This window comes from Equus asinus, chromosome 2, assembly GCF_041296235.1.
Source record: "Equus asinus isolate D_3611 breed Donkey chromosome 2, EquAss-T2T_v2, whole genome shotgun sequence".
NCBI lineage: Eukaryota > Metazoa > Chordata > Mammalia > Perissodactyla > Equidae > Equus > Equus asinus.
This window is the reverse complement of record NC_091791.1, coordinates 75829941-75852049: the sequence shown is the minus strand read 5'-3', so window position 1 is coordinate 75852049 and position 22109 is coordinate 75829941. Positions and strand designations below refer to the sequence as shown.

Here is a 22109-nt window from a genome sequence, read left to right as displayed (position 1 = left end):
CCAGCCAGGATCTGGTCACAAAATAATGACCACCAGAGGGCACCAAAGAGCCATGGCAGCTGGGTGTGGGAGGCGAGCCTTGCTCTAGGCCAACACACCTTCTGCCAGCCCCAATCACTTCCCAAAGTTAGCCTGGGCAGGATGCAGCTGTACAGGGCCCAGCTCCAGACCAGTTCAGAGGATAAGAAGATGCACCTAAGGCAAGCGTTTTCCTCATTTGAAACTTGGAGAAAGGCAGCACCCCTGAGGAAACCTGCTGGGTATCAGGCTGCTGCCAGGCCCATGTGTGGTCCCTGCGTGCCAGTTAAGAGAGAAGCCCCTTTGGGCTGATGCCATCCCATGCCTAGGCAAGGCTCCGTGAGCAGGGTGCAGCTGGATTCCAGCCCACTCACCCCCATGGCCGGGCCCCTTGTGCAGTACACAATCCACACAACCATCCCAGCCAGGTGTCTCCTGTGCTGCTCGCCTTCTCCATTCCACTGTGGGCTTCCAAGCAGGCCCCTGAGTCCCCTACTCTCCTTCCCACTGCCTTTGCAGCATCCTGAGAGCATTAACCTTCCTTCCTCCTTGAGCAGAAAGGCAGGGCTGGGCAACCTTTCAAATAAATTGTGGGTCCTCTGGAGGGGCATGGGCAAGACCTCTAACTGTGGATCCCATAGTGAGAACTCCAGCCCCTGGGAGGTTCAGCCAGAGGCCACTGCAGACAACATGACCACAGCAGGACCTTATTCCAGCCTCCAACAGCCTTGTGTGTTGCTGGGACTTTCCCGGGTTGTGTCCTGCTTCCTGCTAACCCTGAACTCGCTCCCGCCAGGTGTCAGCCAGGGTCCCTGGCCTACAGAGCAAGGGAGAAGGCCTGCTGGCTGGGCTGCTTCCAGAAGTTCCTGGCCTACATACTGCTGTCCGTGGCCTGCTTTCTCCACCCTGTTCTGGTCTGGCATGTGACCATCCCAGGTAGGAGCTCCGGGAGGTAGTAGAGGCACGCAGCCCCCACTGCAGACGGGCTCTGAGCAGAAGGGGCTGAATGCCCCTTACAGAGGCCTGCAGTGATGCTGGCTGCAGGGCCTCCACTGGCGGCCCCACTGCCCTCTCTGGCCTAGGTTGTGGGGATGAGGAGCTGTCAGACGTCCTCCATGCTGATTAAGTGGCAAGGATGTCCCGAGAAGTGCATCCTTCATGTAGGTATCCAAAGGCTGCACTCACAAAAGGGACCTGGCCTTTCCTCTGATGCCTGTGTGTGGTTGGAGCTTTCAGAGAGCACAAGATGGTCACTTCTCTGCCCAAACCCTTCTGTGTCTCCCCAGCAGCTACCAATTCAGGTCTAAGCTCCTCGGTCTGGTTCAGAAGTCGTGCCAAGATGGGACCCCAAAAGACCCTCACAGCCTCATTGTCTTCTCCCACTCTACCTCATAGACCCTACTGGTCAGCCTGGTTTCTGATCGCAGAAGCCAGGACTCAGTGCTCCCACCTCCTGTGTTTGTCCCTGGCCTTTTCTGCTAGTGCCCTCTTCCTCTTTCCTCCCTAGCTGTAAAACTGTGCCCCTCCTTGTGACTCGTCTACAATGCCGGGGCCACCAGCCGCCAGGGAGACGAGGTGGAAAGGCAGAGCCACCTATTCCTTCCCGCAGGTTCTCTTAACGTGCCTGTCACAGCCTCTCAAGACCACTCTACATGGCCTCCAGTGGACTCCTGAGCTGGACTCAGCACTGCCGAGGCCAGAGCCAGCCACAACCTCCCACTCCTTGGAGAGTGAGAGACACTCAGGAGGCTCGGGTCCTGGCAGGCAGGACAGCCACCTTTCCCATTTCCTCTGGACGGGGTGGAATCCTGACAGACAAGGCAGAGCAGCAGGTCTCAGCCTGGGACCGAGGGGCCTCTGGCCTGGAGGCTGGGTGAGGGGCCAGGAGGGGCACCAGTGCTATGCTAGCCCCACCCAAACTGCACTTTCCTCTGTGTTTATTGGGAGGCTGAAGTGACGGGGGACCTCTCTACTTCTGGGAACAGAAGGCAGCCCAGTTTAGCACGGAGGGCCCGATATCCAAAACAGAGTCCAGGCCCATGGGAGGAGTTTCAGCTCCAGCCCCAAGAAGCCATCCCGAGAGGGAGGCTGAGCATGGAGATGGGAGGCTGGGCGGGCAGCACCAGGGTCGGCTGTCAACAGAAAAAGGGCCTCAGGCACAGGGTCCCCTCACTAGCAGTCAGGGTGATGGCCCTAACATGGCACCAGCCCTACTGATATCCCTTGGCTGGATGTCAGGCCTGCCCCCTGAGTCTGATGTGGGTGTATGAGGACAAGTCAGGGGTGAGGGCTGGAGCACAGGGGCCTAAGTGTGGCCGCATAGGCATGCTGCAGTGGCCCTTTGGAACCGTGGGCTTAGACAGCCTCTGGCTTTTCTCCAGGACACGTCCAGCATCCTGACCTCCCAGATCTCTTCCAGGCTCCATGCTCATCATCACTGGTCTGGCCTACTTCCTGCTGAGCAAGAGGAAGAAGAGCAAAGCTGCCCCCAAGGTGCTGGCCTCCCCAGAGCAGTACACAGACCCCTCCAGCAGTGCCACGAGCACCACTGGCTCTGGGGACACCGAACAAACCTATACCTTCCACGGGGCCCTCAAAGAGGGGCCTGGCTCCCTCTTCATCCACATGAAGAGCATCCTGAAGCGGACCGAGAAGCCCAACACCTTCCAGCGCCCAGACACCCTGACGGAGCTGACTCTGGAGCCAGCTGACTTGCTGGCCAAGAAAAAGCAGGTACACTTTGAAGACAGTGTGGTCAGAATCATCCCGTCCCTTGCTGAAGGCCTGGATGATGGGGACAGCGAGCCAGAGGAGACCACCTCTGACACCACCCCCATCATCCCTCCCCCCCAGGCCCCACTCTTCCTGCCTTCTCTCACGGGCACTGACTTATTCTGAGCTCAAGTTCAAGCCTGGGGGATGCTCAGAGAGGGGTCTGCATAGACTGATGATCCTGCCTGGAGTTTCCTGAGATCCAAGTGCCCTCCAGGGAGCTCAGGGTCTTCACAGGTCAGCTCTTTAAGAAATGACCAGACATCCCCATGGCGGCTGGACCTCTGGGCCATTGAGCAGCATGACAGGTCCTGCAGAGGCCTTCAGGGAGACACAAATGAAGCTCATGCTGCCTCAAGCCAGTACAGCTTCCTCCTTCCTGGACAAAGAGTGGTGAAATCCTTGTGCTTTCTCCAAAAGAGGCCATCACTCCCATTTCACACAAGGCTGCCTCACCCCCAGGAGGAGCCATCAGGCCTCTGGCTCCTGACACAGGGTCCAGCACTCAGCAAGGACTCATGGCCAGCCCATCTCTGATGCAACATTCCAGCTCTGAAGGGATGCGTTGGTAACTTAAGCATCTCAAAGGCAGGTGTCAACAGTGGCGCGGGGTCCCAACCCCCAAGCGAGATTGCCCAGGATAGGGAGGAAAGGCAAAGCTGAAGCCCTCAGGGTGGAGCAGCGCCCAGTGAGCGAGCAGCAGGCTGCATTCTTTGCATGCTCTGGGGCTGGCGCTGAGCAGCAGGAGTTACAGAGTCGCTCAGGGAAACAATGCTGCTCTGTGCTCACTTCAGGAAAGCCGGGCCAAATGAGTGATGCTCATTCCAGAAGCATTGCTGAGGGCTCCCTGAACCCCACCACATGGACTTTTCTAAGATTCCAAGTAGACGATGTAAACTAAAAGATCCTGAAAGCCGATGACAATCTTCAGCAGTGAATGCCATGGCACAGCACACAGTGCCTGCTGTGTGCAGGAACCATGGAGGCGGTGCCCTGAGACACACAGCACAGAGAAGTGGCTCTGCCACACTTTGGTGCCTGGTAGCAGAATGAGTGATAAATACATGTTTGTTCAAAATGAGTGGGAGGGAGGGAAGAGGAGAAAAAGAGGGAGGATTGGAGGAAAATGGGCAGGCAGGCTAGCTTTCTCCCACAGGGCTATGGAAGTGACAGTTAACCTAGAATAAACAAAGAAATATGAATCATATAGTTCTTAGCTAAAAAATTTACAATATGGTTTTTATTTCTAAAAAGTGTCCTTTGTTCCACAGGATTGTTGCACGGAAGATCAGACACATCATTTTTCATAGGCAATCTTAATTACTGAGCAGTCTGAAGAAACAGTTATGTTGCTCCCCAGCTCGTGTGTGTGAGCAAACCCCTGGGTTCTGTAGAGCAAGGCTGAAAAGACATGATTTAAGGTCTAGATAAGAAATGTGCGTTCGTCTTGCACACTTTTCAACATCCCCTACCAGTTATTTTGCAAAGGTATGAAAATAACAGCCAACCCGAAGCTAGTATCAGTTTGGTGGCTAAATGCAGCAGGTGTCCCAAATAAACAGACTTCTTCCTGAAATAACCTAGTTCTTCTCTGAAACCAAGTGAGAAAAGACAAATGAATGCATTCCCATAAGCCCTCCATGGTGGAAGCAATAGAACTGTTTCTTTAGCTGCCACCAAGGAGGGACTTCAGGATCTGAGAGTCACAGTCGAGGGAGAGTGAATAATACAGAAAGTGGGTATGGGTAGGCGCTGATCGCGTCCAATTCCTTATGGGCCAGGTGCCCAGGCAGGCCCCCTGCACACAGGAGCCCAAGTGGGGAGGAGCCAGGGGTCCTGTACCTGTCATGAGTGGGAGGGGAATGTGATGGGCACAGACACCCTCATGGCACAGGTGAGGCAGGCCTCTGGGGAACCCGACACTGCGGCTCTGCTCTCAGAGCCCAAGCCAGCAGAGCTGGTTGGATGACCAGATCGCAAGAAGCAAACCCAAAAGTGTAACGTCAAAGCTGTCAGATCCCATTTAATACACACTTCTGTAAACCCAACTGTTAGAGCATCGTCTTGGATGCATCTTAGAGGTGAGGTGGGCATTGGGAGCTCCAGGTGATATGAAGTGCATGTGATCCTGAGACATCTGGGCTTCCTGGTGCCTGAACTAAGTTCAGGGCACCTGCTGGTTATGTATGCAGCGTCAGAGGCTCAGACAATTACGATCTTACCTAGCTTAGCAAAGGAAAGCCCTCAAACACTCTTATTGCTGCCCCTTACCCCAAAAACAACTGGGATGAGATCGTTGACTAGACCAGAACCCTCACCTCTGACAGTGGACCAGGCAAAAAGAGGCACCTCCCATTAAGCAGATGAACACCATGCGTCTCCACGTGATTCGTAGCCCGAGACACTCTATAGCTGCATCCTTATCCACTGCTGTCCCTGCAAAGAAGCTGTAAGAGCCCTCATTCTTGCCAAGAAACAAAAGCCAGAAGGGCTGACCCGTTGTGGCCCGCCTCCCTTTCTCAGCAGAAAGCAGAGCAGATACTTTGCAGATGTAGAAAAAAGCGATTGGAAGTAGAAAGACGAATCATTAAACGTGCCACTAACATGTTGAGTGATCTTGGGGAAACCCTTTCACCTCTCTGGTCTCAGGTTCCCCTAGTAAGTGCGAATAACAGCACTTCTCTCAGGACTGGTACAATGACCTCAACCAAGAGAGATGGGGAAAGTGCTCTTCAGATTACAAATCACCCACATCATTGTGACTGAATGTTCCTATGACCATGGGGGTCTCATGGTGAGGACGCCCCAAAGCAAGGAAGCACTGAGGAAACGCTACCAAGACTTGTCTGTGGGGCAAAGCCAATGTTGGTCCAAGAGCTCCTTTCTCAACTCCAGATTCCAGTGGGAAGGGTGCAGCCACCACCCTCCAGCTTAGAGAGAGAGCCGTAGTGGACCCCAATCATGAGGAGCCATGCCCTGGAGGTCACCCAGGGTGTCCAATCTCTCTCCCACCAATCCTAAGGGATTTTTTATTTTAGTTTTTAAAATGTCTTTATTGAGATATAGCTCAAATATAAAATTGAACAATTTAAACGGTTTTTAGTGTATTCATAATCAAGTTCACCACAAAGTTCACATTATTTTTCATCAACCCCCCAAAAAACCCATTAGCAATCACTCCCCACTCCATCCCACACCCACACTAAGCAACCGCTAGTCTATTCTCTGTCTTTTTAGATTTTCCTTTTCTATACATTTCATATAAATGGAATCATATAAAATGTGGTCTGTCACGACTTGCTTTGTTCACTTAGCACAATTTTTCAAGGTTCATCCTTGAAACATGTGTCTTTATTTCATTCTTTTTTGTGGCTGAATAGTATTCCAATATATGGTTATACTACTTGTGTTTATCTGTTCTTTTGTTGATGGACATTTGAATTGTTTCCACTTTGTGTCTGTTATGAATAATGCTGCTATGAACATTCATGTACAAGTTTTGGGGTGGACATATGTATTCATTTCTCTTAGCTATATACCTAGGGGTAGAATTGCTAGGTCAAATGGTAACTCAATGTTTAACTTCTTGAGAAACTGCCAAACTGTTTTCCAAAGGAGCTGCACCATTTTACATTCCCACCAGTAGTGTATGAGGGTTCTGATTTCTCCACATTCTTGCCAACATTTGCTATTGTCTGTCTTTTTTATTATAGTCCTCCATCCATTATGGTTTTGGTATGCATTTCCCTAGTGGCTAGTAGTTTTGAGCATCTTTTCGTGTAATTATTGACCATTTACCTATCTTCATTGAGAAATATCTATGTGAACGCTTTGCTTGTTTTTTTTTTTTTTGCGTGGGTTATTTGTCTTTTTATTTTGAGTTGCAAAAGTTCTTTATATAGTCTGGATACTAGATATATGATTTTCAAATATTTTCTCCAATTCTGTGGGTTGTCTTTACACTTTCTTGAACTGTCCTTTGAAACACAAAAGATTTAATTTGGTGAAGTCCAATTTATCTGTTTTTTTCTTTTCTTGCTTAATTTTTGGGGGTCAAATCTAAGAAACCATTGCCTAACCAAAGGTCACGAAGATTCATTCCTGTATTTTCTTCTAAGGGTTTTATAGTTTTAGCTCTTAAATTTAGAAATATGATCAGTTTTGAAGTAGTTTTTGCGTATGGTGTGAGATAGACTCTAAATTAATTCCCTTCCATGCAGATATTCAGTTGTTCCAGCACCATGTGCTGAATTGAATTTTCTTGGCACGTTTATCAAACTTTATAAATCATAAATCTAAGCATTTATTTCTGGAATTGCAACTCTCTTTCATATATTTGTATGTCTATCGTTGTAACATTACAACACTGTTTTGATTACTGTAGCTTTGTATTAAGTATGTTTCAAAACCTGGAAATATGAGCCCCCAACTTTGTTCTTTTTCAGGATTGTCTTGGTTATTCAAGGTCCCTCCTACTTCCATATGAATCTTAGGATCTTATCAATTTCTGCAAAAAAGCAAGCTGGGATTCTGATAGGGATTTCATTCACTCTGTAGATCAATTTGGGAGTATCCCCATCCTCACAGTATGAAGTCTTCCAATCCATGAATGTGGGGTGTCTTTCCATTTATTTAGATGTGCTGTAATTTCTTTCAGTAATGTTTTGTAGTTTCCAATGTGCAAGTCTTACACTTCTTTTGTTAAAATTATTCATAAGTATTTTATTCTTTTTCATGACTTTTGTAAATGGAATTATTTTCCTATTTTCAGGGCTTTATTAAGTATAATTGACAAATAAAATTGCATATGTTTAAGTGTACAATGTGATGATTTGATATACATATACATTGTGAAATGATTTCCACAGTCAAGTTGATTAACTTATCCACCACCTCACATAGTTACCTTTCTTTTTATTTTTTTGAGGAAGGTTAGCCCTGAGCTAACATCTGCTGCCAATCCTCCTCTTTTTGCTGAGGAAGACTGGCCCTCAGCTAACATCCATGCCCATCTTCCTCTACTTTATATGTGGGACACCTATCACAGCATGGCTTGCCAAGCGGTGCCATGTCCACACCTGGGATCCAAACCGTTGAACCCTGGGCCGCCAAAGCAGGCCATGCGCACTTAACCGCTGCACCACCGGGCCAGTCCCCATAGTTACCTTTTTTAAATTTCATTTTCAGATGCTAGTAGACAGAATACGATTGGTTTTTGTGTATTGATCTTATATCTTGCAAACTTACTGAATAATTTACTTATTTTTTAAATTTCAATTATATAATGCAGTTTATCAACTATAGTCACTATGTTTTACATTTTATTCTCAGAAATTATTCATTTCATAACTGAAAGTTTGTACCCTTTACCAACCTCTCCCTATTTCTCCCACCCTTCAGCCACTGGCAATTACTTTTTGCTCTGTTTTTAATAGTTTGATCTTTTTTCTTTAGTTTCCACATATAAGTGATACCATGCAGTATTTGTCTTCCTCTGTCTGACTTATTTCACTTAACATAATGCCCTCAGGGCCCATCCATGTTGTCACAAATGGCACGGTTTCCTTCTTCCTCATGGCTGAATAAGATTCCATTGTGTATATATATATATATATATACATACATACATACACACAGCACATCTTTTTTCATTCCTCTGTCGATGGACACTTAAGTTGTTTTCATGTCTTTCCTACTGTGAATACTGCTGCAATGAATGTGGGGATGTAGATATCTCCTCAAAATCCCTTTCATTTCCTTTAATTTGTTGAGGAACTCCATACTGTTTTCCACAGTGGCTGCACCAATTTACATTCCCACCAAAGTGCACAAGGATTCCCTTCTCTCCACATTCTCGCCAACACTTCTCTCTTGTCTTTTTATTCTTCCAATTTTATTGAGATGTAATTGACATACAGCACTGTGTAAATTTAAGGTATACTGCATAATGACTTGACTTTACATATATTGTGAATTGATTACTACAATAAGTTTAGCTGACATCCATGATCTGATATAGAGACAAAAAAAAGAAAATTTTTTTCCTTGTAATAAGACTATCTCTTGTCTATTTGAAGATAACCATTCTAACAGGTGTGAGATAATATCTCCTTGTGATTTTGATTTGCATTTCCCTGATGATTAGTGATGTTGAGCACCTTTTCATGTACCTGTCTGCCATTTGTATGTTTTCTTTGGAAAAATGCTTATTCAATTCCTCTGCCCATTTTTTAATTGTACTTGTTTCTCTATTGAATTGTATGAGTTCTTTATATATTTTGTATATTAAACCCTATCAGATATATGATTTGCAAATATCTTATTCAGTTCAGTAGGCTGCCTTTTCATTTTGCTGATAGTTTCCTTTGCTGTGCAGAAGCTTTTTAGTTTGATGTAGTCCTGCTTGTTTATTTTTGCGTTTATTGCCTTTGCTTTGGTGTCAAATCCAAAAAAATCACTGCCAAGACCACTGTCAAGGAGCTTACCCGCTATGTTTTCTTTTAAGAGTTTCCTGGTTTCAGGTCCTGTGTTCAGGTCTTTAATCCATTTTGAGTTGATATTTGCATATGGTTTAAGATAGGGCTCCAGGTTTGTTCGTTTGCGTGTGAACATCCAGTTTTCCCGGCATCATTTATTGAAGAGACTGTCCTTTCCCCATTGTATATTCTTGGCTTCTTTGTCATAAATTAGTTGACCATATATGCCTGGGTTTATTTCTGGGCTCTCTATTCTGTTCCATTGATCTATATGTCTGTTTTTATGCCAATATCATATGTTTTGATTTCTATAGCTTTGAAATATAGTTTGAAGTCAGGAAATGTGGTGCTTCTGAACTACTTTATGTTACAATAGTTTTTGAATGGATTCTTTATCAATATCTACACATAATATCATGTCATCTGCAAATAGAGATAGTTTTACTTCTTCCTCTCTGACCTGAAAGCCTTATATTTCTCTTTCTTGCCTAATTTCCCTGGCTAGAACCACCAGTACAACATTGAACAAAACAAGAGCAAACAACTTTTCTTGCCCCTGATCCTCAGGGAAAGCATTCAGTCTTTCACCATTGAGTATGATGTTGGCAAGATTTTTCGTAGATGTCTGTTATGAGGTTAAGGACGTTCCCTTCTATTTCCAGTTTTTTGAGTGATTTCATAATGAAAGTTTATTGGATTTCATTAAATGCTTTTTCTGCATCTTTTGATATGATCATTTGTCTTTTGTTCTTTATTCTATTGATACAGTTTATTCCATTCATTGATTTTAAAATGTTCAACCAACCTTGTATTCATGGGATAAATCCCAATTGCTCATAGTATACAATCCTTTTTATATGTTGCTGGATTATGTCTTATAATTGCTGTATTTTGTTGAGGATTTTTGTGTCTATATTCCTAGGGCTATTTATCAGTAGTTTTCTATTCTTGTGATGTCTTTGTCTTGTTTTGGTAATGGAGTAATACTGACCTCATAGAATGAGTTAGGAAGTGTTCCCTGCTCTTCTATTTTTGAAAGAGTTTGTGAAGGACTGATGTCAATTCTTCTTTACACTTTTGTAGAATTCACTAGTGAAGCCATTTAGGCCTAGGCCTAATTCAAACTCTTTACTTTTTAGATTTTCAAAAAATTTCTTCTTGAATCAGTTTCAGTAGTCTGTGTCTTTCTAGGAATTTGTCCATTTCATCTAAGTTATCTAATTTGTTAGCATACTGTTGTTCATAATATCACCTTAGAGTCCCTTTTATTTCTGTGAGATCAATAGTGATAGCCACTCTTTTTATTCTCAGTTTTAGTAATTTGAGTCTCCTCTCTTTTTGTCTTGGTTAATCTAGCTAAGGGATTGTCAATTTCATTGATCTTTTCAAAGAATCAACTTATGGTTTCATTGATTTCTCTTTACTGTTTTTATATTCTCTATTTCATTTATTTCTGCTCTAATTTTTATTCTTTCCTTCCTTATGCTTACTTTGCATTTAGTTTACTCTTCTTTCCCTAGTTTCTTCAGGCGAATGTTTAGGTTTCTGATATGAGATATTTTTTAATGTGTACACTTACATCTATAAATTTCTGAGAACTAGTCTAGCTGCCTCCCATATAATTTGGCATGTTGAGTTTTTGTTTTCATTTATCTGAAAAGTATTTTCTAGTTTTGTTTGTAATTTCTTCTTTGACTCATTGGCCATTTAGGAGTGTGTGATTTAATTTACGCATGTTCTAATTCAATTCCATTGTGGTTGGAGAACACCCTTGGTATGATTTCAAACCTTTTAAATATATTGAGCTTGTCCTATAGTCTATCATCTACTGTGGTCTACCTTGGAGAATGTTTCCCATGCTCTTAGGAAGAGTGTGTAATTTTCCCATTGTTGGATGGGGTGTTCCATGGAGGTATAAGTGGTTTGTAGTGTTATTGATGTCTTCTAAATCCTTGTTGATCATTGGATAGTTGTTCTGTCCATTATTTGAAGTGTGGTTCAATTCTATCCATTTTTGCTCCATGTGTTTGAGGCTCTGATGTTAGATACGTATGTTTATAATAGTATATATCCTTGAGGCATTGACTCTTCATCATTATGAAATGTCTCTCTTTACCCTTAGTAGCATTTTTGTTTTAAGTGGATTTTGTCTGATATTATTGTATCCACTTTAGCTCTCATGATTGCTATTTGCCTGGTATAAATTTTTTATCTTTTACTTTCAACCTATTTGTGTCTTTGAAATTAAAGTATTTTTCTTATTTACAGGATACAGTTAAATCTTGTTTTCTCATTCAATCTGTTAACCTCTGCCTTTTGATTTTATTGTTGAATTCATTTACATTTAATGTTATTGATGTAGTAGGATTTATATATTCCATTTTGCTTTTTGCTTTCTATATGTCTCATGTATTTTTCTCTCCACCTTCTTTTTATTGAGTATATATTTTCTAGTGTAAAAATTTAATTCCTTTAATGATTTTTTTTCTTTTTTTGGTGAGGAAGATTAGCCCTGAGCTAACATCCACTGCCAATCCTCCTCTTTTTGCTGAGGAGGATTGCCCTGAGCTAACATCTGTGCCCATCTTCCTCCACTTTATATGTGGGACACCTGCTACAGCATGGCCTGATGAGCAGTGCATAGGTCTACACCCAGGATCCAAACCAGTGAACCCTGGGCCACCAAAGCAGAGCGCATGAACTTAACCACTGCACCACCAGGCCAGCCCCCCTTTAATGATTTCTTAAATTATATTTTTCAATTATTTTCTTAGTGGTTGTTCTGGGGATTACAATATCGATTTTAACATATCAAAATTTAGTTCAGATTCATACTGACTTAATTCCATTGAAATATAGAAATTTTACTTCTATATTGCTCCATCATCCTGTCCTGACGTTTTCGTGGATTATTGTTATGTAAACTGGGTCTATAAATATTACAAACCCAGTAATACATTGTTGTAACTATTACTTTTTACGATCTAAGTCTTAAAGAAGCTGAGAGAAGAAAGGAGAGCAAGTATATATTTATCATTTGTTATATGAACCTTCTTATTTACCATTTCTGGTTCTCTTCATTTGCTCATTTGAGTTCAAATTACCATCCCGTGTCATTTCCTTACTGCAACACAGTTTTGTTTCCACCTGCCTCCTTTGTGCTGTTATCATCATTGCCTGAAGAACTTCCTTTAGTATTTCTTGTTAGGCAGATCTGCTGGCAACAAATTCTCTCAGATTCTGTCTGTCTGGGAATATCTTTATTTTGTCTTAGTTTTGGAAAGATAGTTTTTCTTGGTATAGGATTCTTGCTTGACAGTTTTGTCTTTTGTTTTTTGGGTTAACTTTCAGCACTTTGAATATGTCTCCACATTGCCTTCTGACCTCCATGGTCTCGGGCAGGAAGTCAGCTGTCATACTTATTATGCTTATCTTGTACCTGATGAATCATTTTCTCTTACTGCTTTCCAGATTTTCTCTTTGGCTTTCAACATTTTGACCATGATCTCCCTGAATGTAAGTCTCTGAGTTTATCCTACTTAGAATTCATTGAGCTTCCTGGGTGTGTACATTAACGTTTTTCATCAAACTTGTGAATTTTTCAGACATTATTTCTTAGAATATTTATTCTGCCCCTTTTCTCTCTCCTCCCATTATGTTTACTGGTGTCCCACATCAGTCTGAGGCGCTGTTCATTTTTTTTCTCTCTTTTTCTTCTCCATTCTTCAGATTGCATAATCTCTGTCAATGTATCTTTAAGTTTGCTGATTGTTTTCTCTGCTGTCTCAAATCTACTGTGGAGTGTAGTGAAATTTCCATTTTACTTAATTGTACTTTTCAGCTAGAGAATTTTCATTCATTTATTTTTTTAATAATTTCTCTCTCTTTACTTGTTTTATTTATTTATTTGCATATTTATTTTTATTCCCTATTTGGTAACACGTTGTCATACTTTCCTTTAATTTTTTGAACATGGTTTCCTTTACTTCTTTGAACATATTTATAGTAGCTTCCTTAAAGTCTTTGTCAGCTAAGTCCTACTTCTGGGCTCTCTCAAACACTGTGTCTATTGCCTGCTTTTTCCCCTATGTATCACATGTTCTTTCTTTGTATATCTCAAAAATTTTTTATAACAGCTGGACATTTGAGATAATATATGGTAGCTACTCTGGATAGTGGTCCTCCTCCCATCCCTGCCTAGGTCTCTTGTTGTTGTTTGTTTATTCATTTATTTTTTTACTGACTTGGCTGGACTAATTCTATGAAGTTAATCAGTTTTTCCCCAGTGTCGGCCTCTTATGTCCTGCTCATATTTTTTTTCTTTGTGTTTAATCTTTTAGCCTGGTTCTCTAAGAGTTTCCTCTGGATCAGCATAAGCCACTTATTGGTCAAAAGTTATGATTAAGGGCCTTTGACTAGTTAGACACTTCCTCTTTACCATTGTGTGTGTGTGTCTGTGTGTCACCTGAAAACTTCTATCATAGTTTGAGGAATTTACATTTTTTTCCTAAAGTCTGTTGGGGACTAGTAGCTTAGATGTTTCTTCTCTGTTCACTCCTGAGAGGGCACACACTTGGGCACACAAAACTGTTTGCCAGACTGTCAGGGATGTATGTGACTCTATTTGAAATCCTGACTTTCTAGGAATTGCCCCTGGCCCAGTATTTGGTCAGAGAGTGTGCATAAGCCCCTTGTGCCAGTGAGGCATCACCCTCTGTCTGTGGATCTCTGTGTGGGCTTGGGGGATCTTTTCAAGTCTTCCCCACATCCTGACGATTCCTCTTGAGTGATTACAGCCTAGCACTTGCACCCAGCCTTCCCAACCCCCAGAGTTGACTGTGATCCCAGGAGGGCTCTTCTTGGCCATCTCTTTACCCAGTTTTCTAGTAAACTTCTGGTTGTTCTGCCCTTTTGCTTGTTGCCACCAGAGCCATGGAGTTGTGAACACTCTTTTAATTGCTCGCCACCAAGACCTCCATTGTTCTCAATAACTTGCTGATAAATGGAATTCTCCACATTCTGTTCTAAGTAAAGTCAGTCCTCTCAGGCAGAACTATGAGCTCTTCATCCTTCTATCTGCTTTCTCCCTGGGCAGAACCTCTGCAGCACTGCACAGGAGCCAGAGATGGGGACAGATATCTGCTTCCCTGGAGTGACATCCCTGCTCTACAAGTAGGTAGTGGGATCGGGGGACAGGCCCTGGTATTCTCAGCTCACCACTTCCAGCATAGAACCTCTATCCTAAAAGTCAGCTGAGATGGGGCAATTGAGGCCCCAGAATTCTCAGCCTGCTGCACCTGGAGCAGAGCTTCTGCTGTATGAGTGAGGGCTCAGTGGGAGAAGCGGGCCTCAGTCATCTTGGATATGCCCCCCCTAGAATAGAACTTCTGCAACACAGGGCCATGAGGGGTGAGAAATACTAGCATCTTGCCCCTCTCAGGGTAAAAAACTGGAATCTGAAGGGAGAGGGAGCCCCTGTGTTATTGGCCATACTTGCCCAGAGTAAGGTGATTCCCAAGAGATGGAGCTGAGAAGGAATAAGGGAATGTGTAGTGGTTCAAATGCCATAGACCTCACTATTCCTACCACAATTTAGTAGATTTTCTTGAACGAATGTTTCTCCATTTGTTATATGCTCTTAGGACAATTTCCAGAGGTTTTAAATAATTGATATTTACAATTTTCTCCACTTAAATAGCTGTTTTGTTGGGGAGAGGGTCCCTCAAGCTCCTTGCACTGCCAGTCCAGAAGTCTTGTTCCTAATTTTTTTTTTGTCATGACCATCAAGAAATGGAGCACGCCAATGAGAATTTTGACCATGAAGTGCACAAAGCCTAGGCTTGAGCCCTAGATCTGTTCTGCACCAGCTGTATGGCCTGAGCTCATGTAACCCCTCTGAGCCCCAACTTCTCCATTTGTAAAGTGAGGATAATAATAGTAGGTACTTCCAAGAATTGACTGAGGGTTAAAGTTGATGCTATGTGTGAAGTACAGCAGCTGGCAGGGACTCAGGACACACCAGCCCCCTGGTACTCCTGGTCCTTGAGTGCTCCTTGCCTGGGGCATGGGTGCCTACAGCCGCTCTGGCATCTTTTGTCCCTCCTTGGTCAGCTCTGCTGGGATTCACCTCTCTCTGCAGGCTGCACGTTCCTCTTGCCAAGTCTCACCTGCTCCTTTTAGCTTAGCCTGTAACCAATATTTTGCATGTTTGTCCTAGGAACAAACTGGAGCCTCTTATGCCACCCCACACCTCACTAATCTCTCAAAGGAAACATACTTTGGGATGTCCAAGTGGGAAAACCTCTTGCCCCATCCCCCACCTGCACAAAATTTCAAGGTCTCTCTGTAAACTGATCAGTCATCCAGCCTAAATCTTCCCCTCAAAGCCCTGGGCTCAGCTGGAGTCCAGAGCTGCTGGCCTGCAGGTGGATAGCAGCTGTTTGACCTCCTGGAGACGGGAGAAAACATAATGCTCCTGGGAGACAAAGAGGGACTGTCCCCACTGGCTGTATAGGGGCTGCTCCCATGGGATCTGCCTGACTGGTTATCTTATCATTGTCCTGAGAAGAAGGAAGAACTGGTAAGTCAAGGCCTTTGCACAGAAGAGATGTGACATTCAGAGAAGCCAAGTTTCATTTAAGTGGAACATTATGCTCCTAGCTTCACACTATGACAACAGTGAAAACATCTTCCTAGAAGGAAGCTTCCAGGAGAACAGGAGTATGGTCCCACTTGGCTTTGCTGAAATCTGGGGCCTTGAGTCATTCCTTCTACATAACTAAACGGAATTAGGTCATCTCTAAAGGTCCTGCCAGCTCTGAGCCTCAGGGATGCCCCGCTATGCACATTAACAGGGAGCATTTGCCCAGACTTCAGAGCAGGCCCAAGGAAAATCCAGTACTGGGTCTAAAGTTAGGTTGTGCGATGGTTTTTACAGCTTGAGCTTCTGAGAAATTTGCATAGTATCTTAGAACAGTGATCCGGGAAAGCCGGGAGCATTAGAACCAGAGAGGCATACTGGGAATATACTGGGGCAGGTGCAAGAGCCAAGCCAATGAAATGTTTACCACCTAATGGATATCGAAAGCCTCCATGAGTCTCAAATCGAATTCCCCTTTAAAGAGTAGATAACAAATAAAGTAAATGGGTGACACCTGTGATGATTTGTTTGTCCCTAGACACCTGCTTCTGTCTGAGGCTGCACATGGCCCAGAGTGGGGTGAGGGTGCCACCAGCCCACTATTGCTTCAGTTTCCAGTTTCCAGGAAACTCAGTATGATGTTTGCAGACCCCAAGTCTTGGGTTCCTCTTTCCAGAGTGGAACACGTTCCTTTCTTTTAAACCAGCAGCACCACTATAAACTTAGAGAACAGGTTGCTAGGGATGAGAGCCAATGTAACTCCATAAATATTGATCAAGCACCTACTGGTGGCGTAGGCACCATACCAGGTGCTGGCTGGAGGGGTGAGTCAAATCTGACCCCATAGATGGACCATAAGTGTGACTGATATGAGACAGATATAAGCATTACAGTGAAATCGCAAACAATGTGCCATGAGAGTGAATTCAAAAGGAAATCTAGGAGGGTAGATTTGTGTTGGTTTCAAAAGTAGGACTAGAATATTATTAGGCACATAATTGTCTATTCTTGGACCAGGAAAGCACGGCCAAGTCCATCAGTCTGAAGTCAGCAGATATGTTTTCCATACATAACAAAGAAGATTTTTGTGGAAAGAGTAGAAGCAAAGAGCCATATCAACAACAATGATAATAACAACTGACAGAATTGAGAGCTGAGTGTGCCGGGCATTCAGTGCTTTGCAGGTTCCGTCTCCTCTAATCCTCACAGCCTATGAGACAGAATTTGTTATGATCACATTCACAGATGGGAAACCACAGCCTGGAGAATTTAGTAACTTGCACACTGGTACACAGCTAAAAAGCAGTAGAGCCAGTATTCATTTGAGGCTCCGGAGCCAGGATTCTTAATGCCATCAGAACAAAGCCTGAGACTGGCCACAGACCTCCCCAGACCACAGCCTGGGCCACACCCTCCTCCTCCCTCTGGGCCTCTCTCCCCTCATCTTTTGATGGAGAAGCGTGTTGACCAGGTGACCCTAAGGTTCCTTCCAACTGAGTCACCTGAGACTCCTTTTCTTGGGGGTGGATGGAGAGGAGGAGGGGACAGGGAGAGATAAAGCAAGCAAGAGAGTGGGGAGAGTAAGCTTAGGTGGCGCTCCTAGAAGACCAGCTCCTCACTTTAGTTGTGACCACATCTACCTCATTTTTCACTCTTGTGCTCTCGCATGCTCAGGGACTGTTTCCAAACTGAGTGCTAAGCACCCCCACCCCAACACTCAGAGCTGGAGCTGTGCCTGGTGGCTCTCCCGATTCCAGCGTGATCGATCATCAGCATTGCGCTACTCACACTGCCGGAGGCCTGGCGCCTCTTGGATTGCCCCTGGGCAGCTGATGGCCCTGGGCAGAGCCTGGGAGCTGTGCCAAGGCCTCCTGTACACCCTCCTCTAAGCCCAGGACAAAAGTCCCAGCCTCAGCAAGGTCTTCCCTGCCCCAGGCAGATAAGATGTGGCCGAGTAAACGTCACTGACACTTAGGAACACAGCTAAAACACCTGGGCACCCACTCTGGTTTCCTTCCAGAGGCCCAGATCCCCTGCTGCTCCTGCTTGCCAGCTCCATTTCCTAGGGCTTACAAAGAAGGTTAGCAGACAGACCAGCCAGCACAGCCTCCCCAAGGCCTCTTGCTCCCCTGACCCCAGAGCTCACTGGCTAAGGGCCCCCAGTGGCTGGTGGAGGCCCTTCTGGCCTCGGTCCTGGCAGCCGCTCTTCAATTCTCCATGGGCTTTTTCAGTGCCTGTTTCTCCTGATAGGGTAGCTCCCTGTGCTCGTGGCCAGGCTACTTTTCTCTAGCCAGCATCCTCTCCCAGCTACTCAGAGCCTCCTCCCCTCCTACATGGCGCTGGACAGGGGAAGCTGCTCTCCTCAGCTTCTCTCCAGCCTGTTTCCCCTCTTCTCCCCCTTCAGATGCTGCTCACTCATCACCAGGTGGTGACTTTGCCCCTGGGAATGGACCCACCTTGTCTGCTAGGACTCTGCAGTCAGAGCAGGCACTGCTGGACTTCTTCCCAGGGGCACCGGGGAGCCCCAGCTTGCTGGTCGAACCTGAATTTTCATGGCTAATGTACCTTCCTCCCCTTGGCCGGCCATGCTCTTTCCCCAGCAGGTCGCAGTAGGTCCATCCTCAGCAGCCTGCCCACACCCTAGTCCTGTCAATGAGAAGTGGAGGAGATGGCCTGGTATCTTCTGAGAAAGGTTTTCTTGCTACTAAAATGAGCCTCACTGAAACATACCCTTCCTCTTCTTCTACTGAATGTGGTCACGTCCACCAGGAAATATAGGAACCATTTGCAAACAGCGGGAACTCAACCAAGATGCTGAAGAGGACAGAGTGCAAAGACGGAAAGAACCTGGGTCCTTGAAGACGGCTTTGAGACATTTACTTAACCAACCCTGAAACTACTCACTTCTGGGGCTTTTTATTATGAGAGATAATAAAGTTCCCTTTGTTTGGGTTTTTTATTCCTCTTAGCTAAAAGCATCCCAAACTAGAATGTAGTTTACCCACCCCCTTTGCCAGGTTTGGCAGGGAGAAAAGGTCTGATATCACTACAAACTCTTTCTTTACCCATGGACCAATTTAGGCTCTCAGCCTATTTTTGTAAATGAAGTTTTATTGGAACATAGCCACATCATTCACTTACAGATTGTCTATGGCTGTTTTTGCTTGAGTACTGTCAAGAGAGATGGTATGGTCTACAAATATGGAAATATTTACTCTCTGACCAACCCCTAATTTAGACCCATTAGGCTGATAGAGAAGCAAAAGTTCCTCAAAAATTGACACAGATTATACAGGTACATTAAAACATGAAATCCCTGGAAAAAGAGGCACTGATACATCCTGAAGAGTCTCAGAACACCGAGTATCAGGCCACACTCTGCCATGGAGTTGTCCTAAGTGGGACATGAGATGGTGCAAGCTGTTGGTCAAACTGACTGGTTGTGATACTTAATTTAGGTGTCCACTTACTTAAACCATGGTGCCCAGTTGTTTGGTCAAACACTAGTCTAGATGTTTCTGTGAAGGTATTTTTTAGATGAGACTAACATTTAAATCACTAGTCTCTTAGTAAAGCAGATGACCCTCCATAATGTGGGTAGGCCTCGTCTAATCAGTTGAAGGCCTTAAGAGAAAAGATTGATGTTTCCCAAGAAGCAGCAGTTCTGCCTGAAGACTGCAGTCGAAACCCTGCCTGAGTTTCCAGCTTGCTGGCCTCAGCTTTCAGACTCAAGACTGCAACATCAGCTCTTACCTGAATCTCCAGCCTGCTGGCCTGCCTGAAAGATTTTGGGCCTGTCAGCCCTCGCAATCACATGAGCCAATCCCTTAAAATAAATCTCTCTCTCCCTCTCTCTTTTGCTCTCTCTTGCTCTCATCTCTATCTGTCTATCTGATTAGAGATGTACATATCTCCTATTATTCTGTTTCTCTTGAAAACCCTAACTAATCCACTGGTCTTCTAATTCTGTCCCAGCTGTCAGGTCCACATCTTATCTGTTACACTGAGAAAGAGTTTTCAAAGTGAAAAAGCGAGAGGTGACTCCCAAATGGACACAGAATTTAAGAAGTTTAGCAGTTATATGGAGCCATCCTTTCTTAAACATTAGGTCCTCAGTCCACAGTTACAAAGGTTGGGAAGGGCAGACCCTGTTACACCAGAGGCTAAACAGTGGTGGCTTTGATGGCAGGTTCCAGAGGGAGGTCAACTCAGCTGAAACATCTTTTTAAACACGGGGTTAGCAGGTCAAGTCTGGTCAGCTCGCCCCTTCCTCGTTAGGGGTGTTTCACATTCCTGGGGAAGCCCCCTCCTTGGAAGGCGAGGCAGAGGAGCTGCTCTTCCCTCCAGGACACAGCAGCAGCCACATTCTCTAGCTGGTGAGTCTCCCCAGAGGGCCCTGAGCGTGATCTGTTTTGAAACACACAGCCCAGGGACAGGACAAGCGGTCCTTGTTTGTGCAAATGCTCTGTGCTCTCTCAAGGTTCCTTTCTTTTCCATCTGGAAGGTCACCACTTTCTTTGGCTGTTTAATATCCTGGCTCGAAAGAATGTCCTAATCACTTCCTGGTTCTCAGCCTCGAATCTCAGTCAGTATCTTGCTATTCATAGGAATTCTGGCACTCAAGCAACACTAGACTGTTTGTGGAGGTAAATCCTTACTTAAGACGTTATACTTTGAGAAGTGTTGTCCTTCTGTAAATCCTCCTGCCTCGTACTGTTTCATGCCTAGCTCCCTGTGTCCAGCAAACAGTCTTGCTATTTGTTAAATGAATCAAAATATTGAACAACATAAAGTCATTTTCTGGTATTATTAAAATTATATTGAAAACACAGTTTGCTCTGGTGTCTTGCATTTCCATAATTATTTTCATCTTATCTTTAAGATGTTATCACTCATGGCCTTTACAATGTCCACTAATAATAGTCAACCTCTGGCAGTCCCACACTGTTAGCACCCAGGAGCACAGCCCAAGCAGAAGGTGGAAGGATGTATGAAGTGTGGCTGGGTGGGGAGGGAGCCAGGTCTGGGGGAGACCTGGAAGACAGAGAAAGCCTAAGGTGGTGGAGAGACGTCCCTTCCCTCGTCTTGTGATGGGTGAACCCCCCCCCCCACCAAATTATCTATTTCTAGTGTCAGGAAGATAGGGAGGAGAGAGGGAAGAGAAAGACCCTTGTCATCAACAAATCAGACCTGTTTATGCTCTCTGCCTATAGGTGGTCAAGCCATCATTGTTCTCACATAGGTTTTTGGAGTAGACTTGGGGACAGTCATATCTTTTCTCAAGACCAAGTGGAGAAAGGGCTTGAGCTAAGCACTTATTTTTCCCCAAAAAGAAGTTTCAGCAGCAATTTTTAGCTATATCACTTTCAAAGCAAGCTCTCCCCCTCCTAGGAAACCATGTGCCTAGGCATTTACTAGTTCTGTAGGGTGGGATCCAAACGCTTTCCCGAAGCATAACCATAAAAGAAAAATCATATGTAAAGTGTATGTGTGTTTCATGAGAAGGCACTTATGTGGCACATATCATTGACATTTTTGTCCATTTGGAGAATAAATTCTCATTTCCAGCCTGCCTCTGGTATGGGTTGAAAAGTTCCATCTATTAACCTGAAGTTACTATTTATATGCTAACAGATGGAGTTAATGAAAACCATTTCACAAAGGAAAGAAGGGTAGACGATTTGCAGATTATTTAAGAAATCATCTGAAAACTGATGGCAAATCCTTCCGTATGCTAAGATCACACAGTGGGATGACCTCACTACTCAAGATGTGGCGGAAGCCAATGGTTCGAGAAGCCTCCTCCACAGGCCTCTTCCTGCTGGCGGGTGTAATAAAACTGGGCCCACTGCAGGCAAAGAAAAGCTGCTTAGTTCCAACTGGATCTTCTGGATCTCAATCAAGGGCAATCATCCAACTGTTTTCTAAAGAATATACATTTGGCATCACGCAGACTTTCTGAAAAATTGCTTTAAAAAGTCATTTGTTCTGAATCATATGTCGGAGAAAATGAAGGGAAAAAAATCATACGTCATCCATAAAAGGCTTTAGGCAATTAACCAGCAATTTTAATTCAAACTCCCATTTACCGTTGTAAAGGAATGGCTTTGAAAATGGTCCTAATTATTAATATCATTTACGTTAAAATATAGAAACTTATTTTTTAAGACTCAAAGAAATTTAAACTGTTCCTCAACGAGATG

At 44.4% G+C, this 22109-nt stretch overlaps 1 protein-coding gene across 2 annotated transcripts in view; it reads left to right on the top strand.

The window, feature by feature from the left end:
- Positions 1-8356, top strand: part of TMEM72 (transmembrane protein 72) — a 32242-nt gene extending 23886 nt beyond the window's left edge. For both annotated transcript variants that reach the window (XM_070491523.1, XM_014859703.3), the window contains 2 exons: positions 815-954; positions 2438-8356. In XM_070491523.1, coding sequence (XP_070347624.1) covers positions 2443-2916 — 474 coding nt within the window. In that variant the 5' untranslated portion in view covers positions 815-954; positions 2438-2442 and the 3' untranslated portion in view covers positions 2917-8356. The remainder of the gene's footprint in view (positions 1-814; positions 955-2437) is intronic.
- The last annotated feature ends 13753 nt before the right edge of the window (positions 8357-22109 follow it).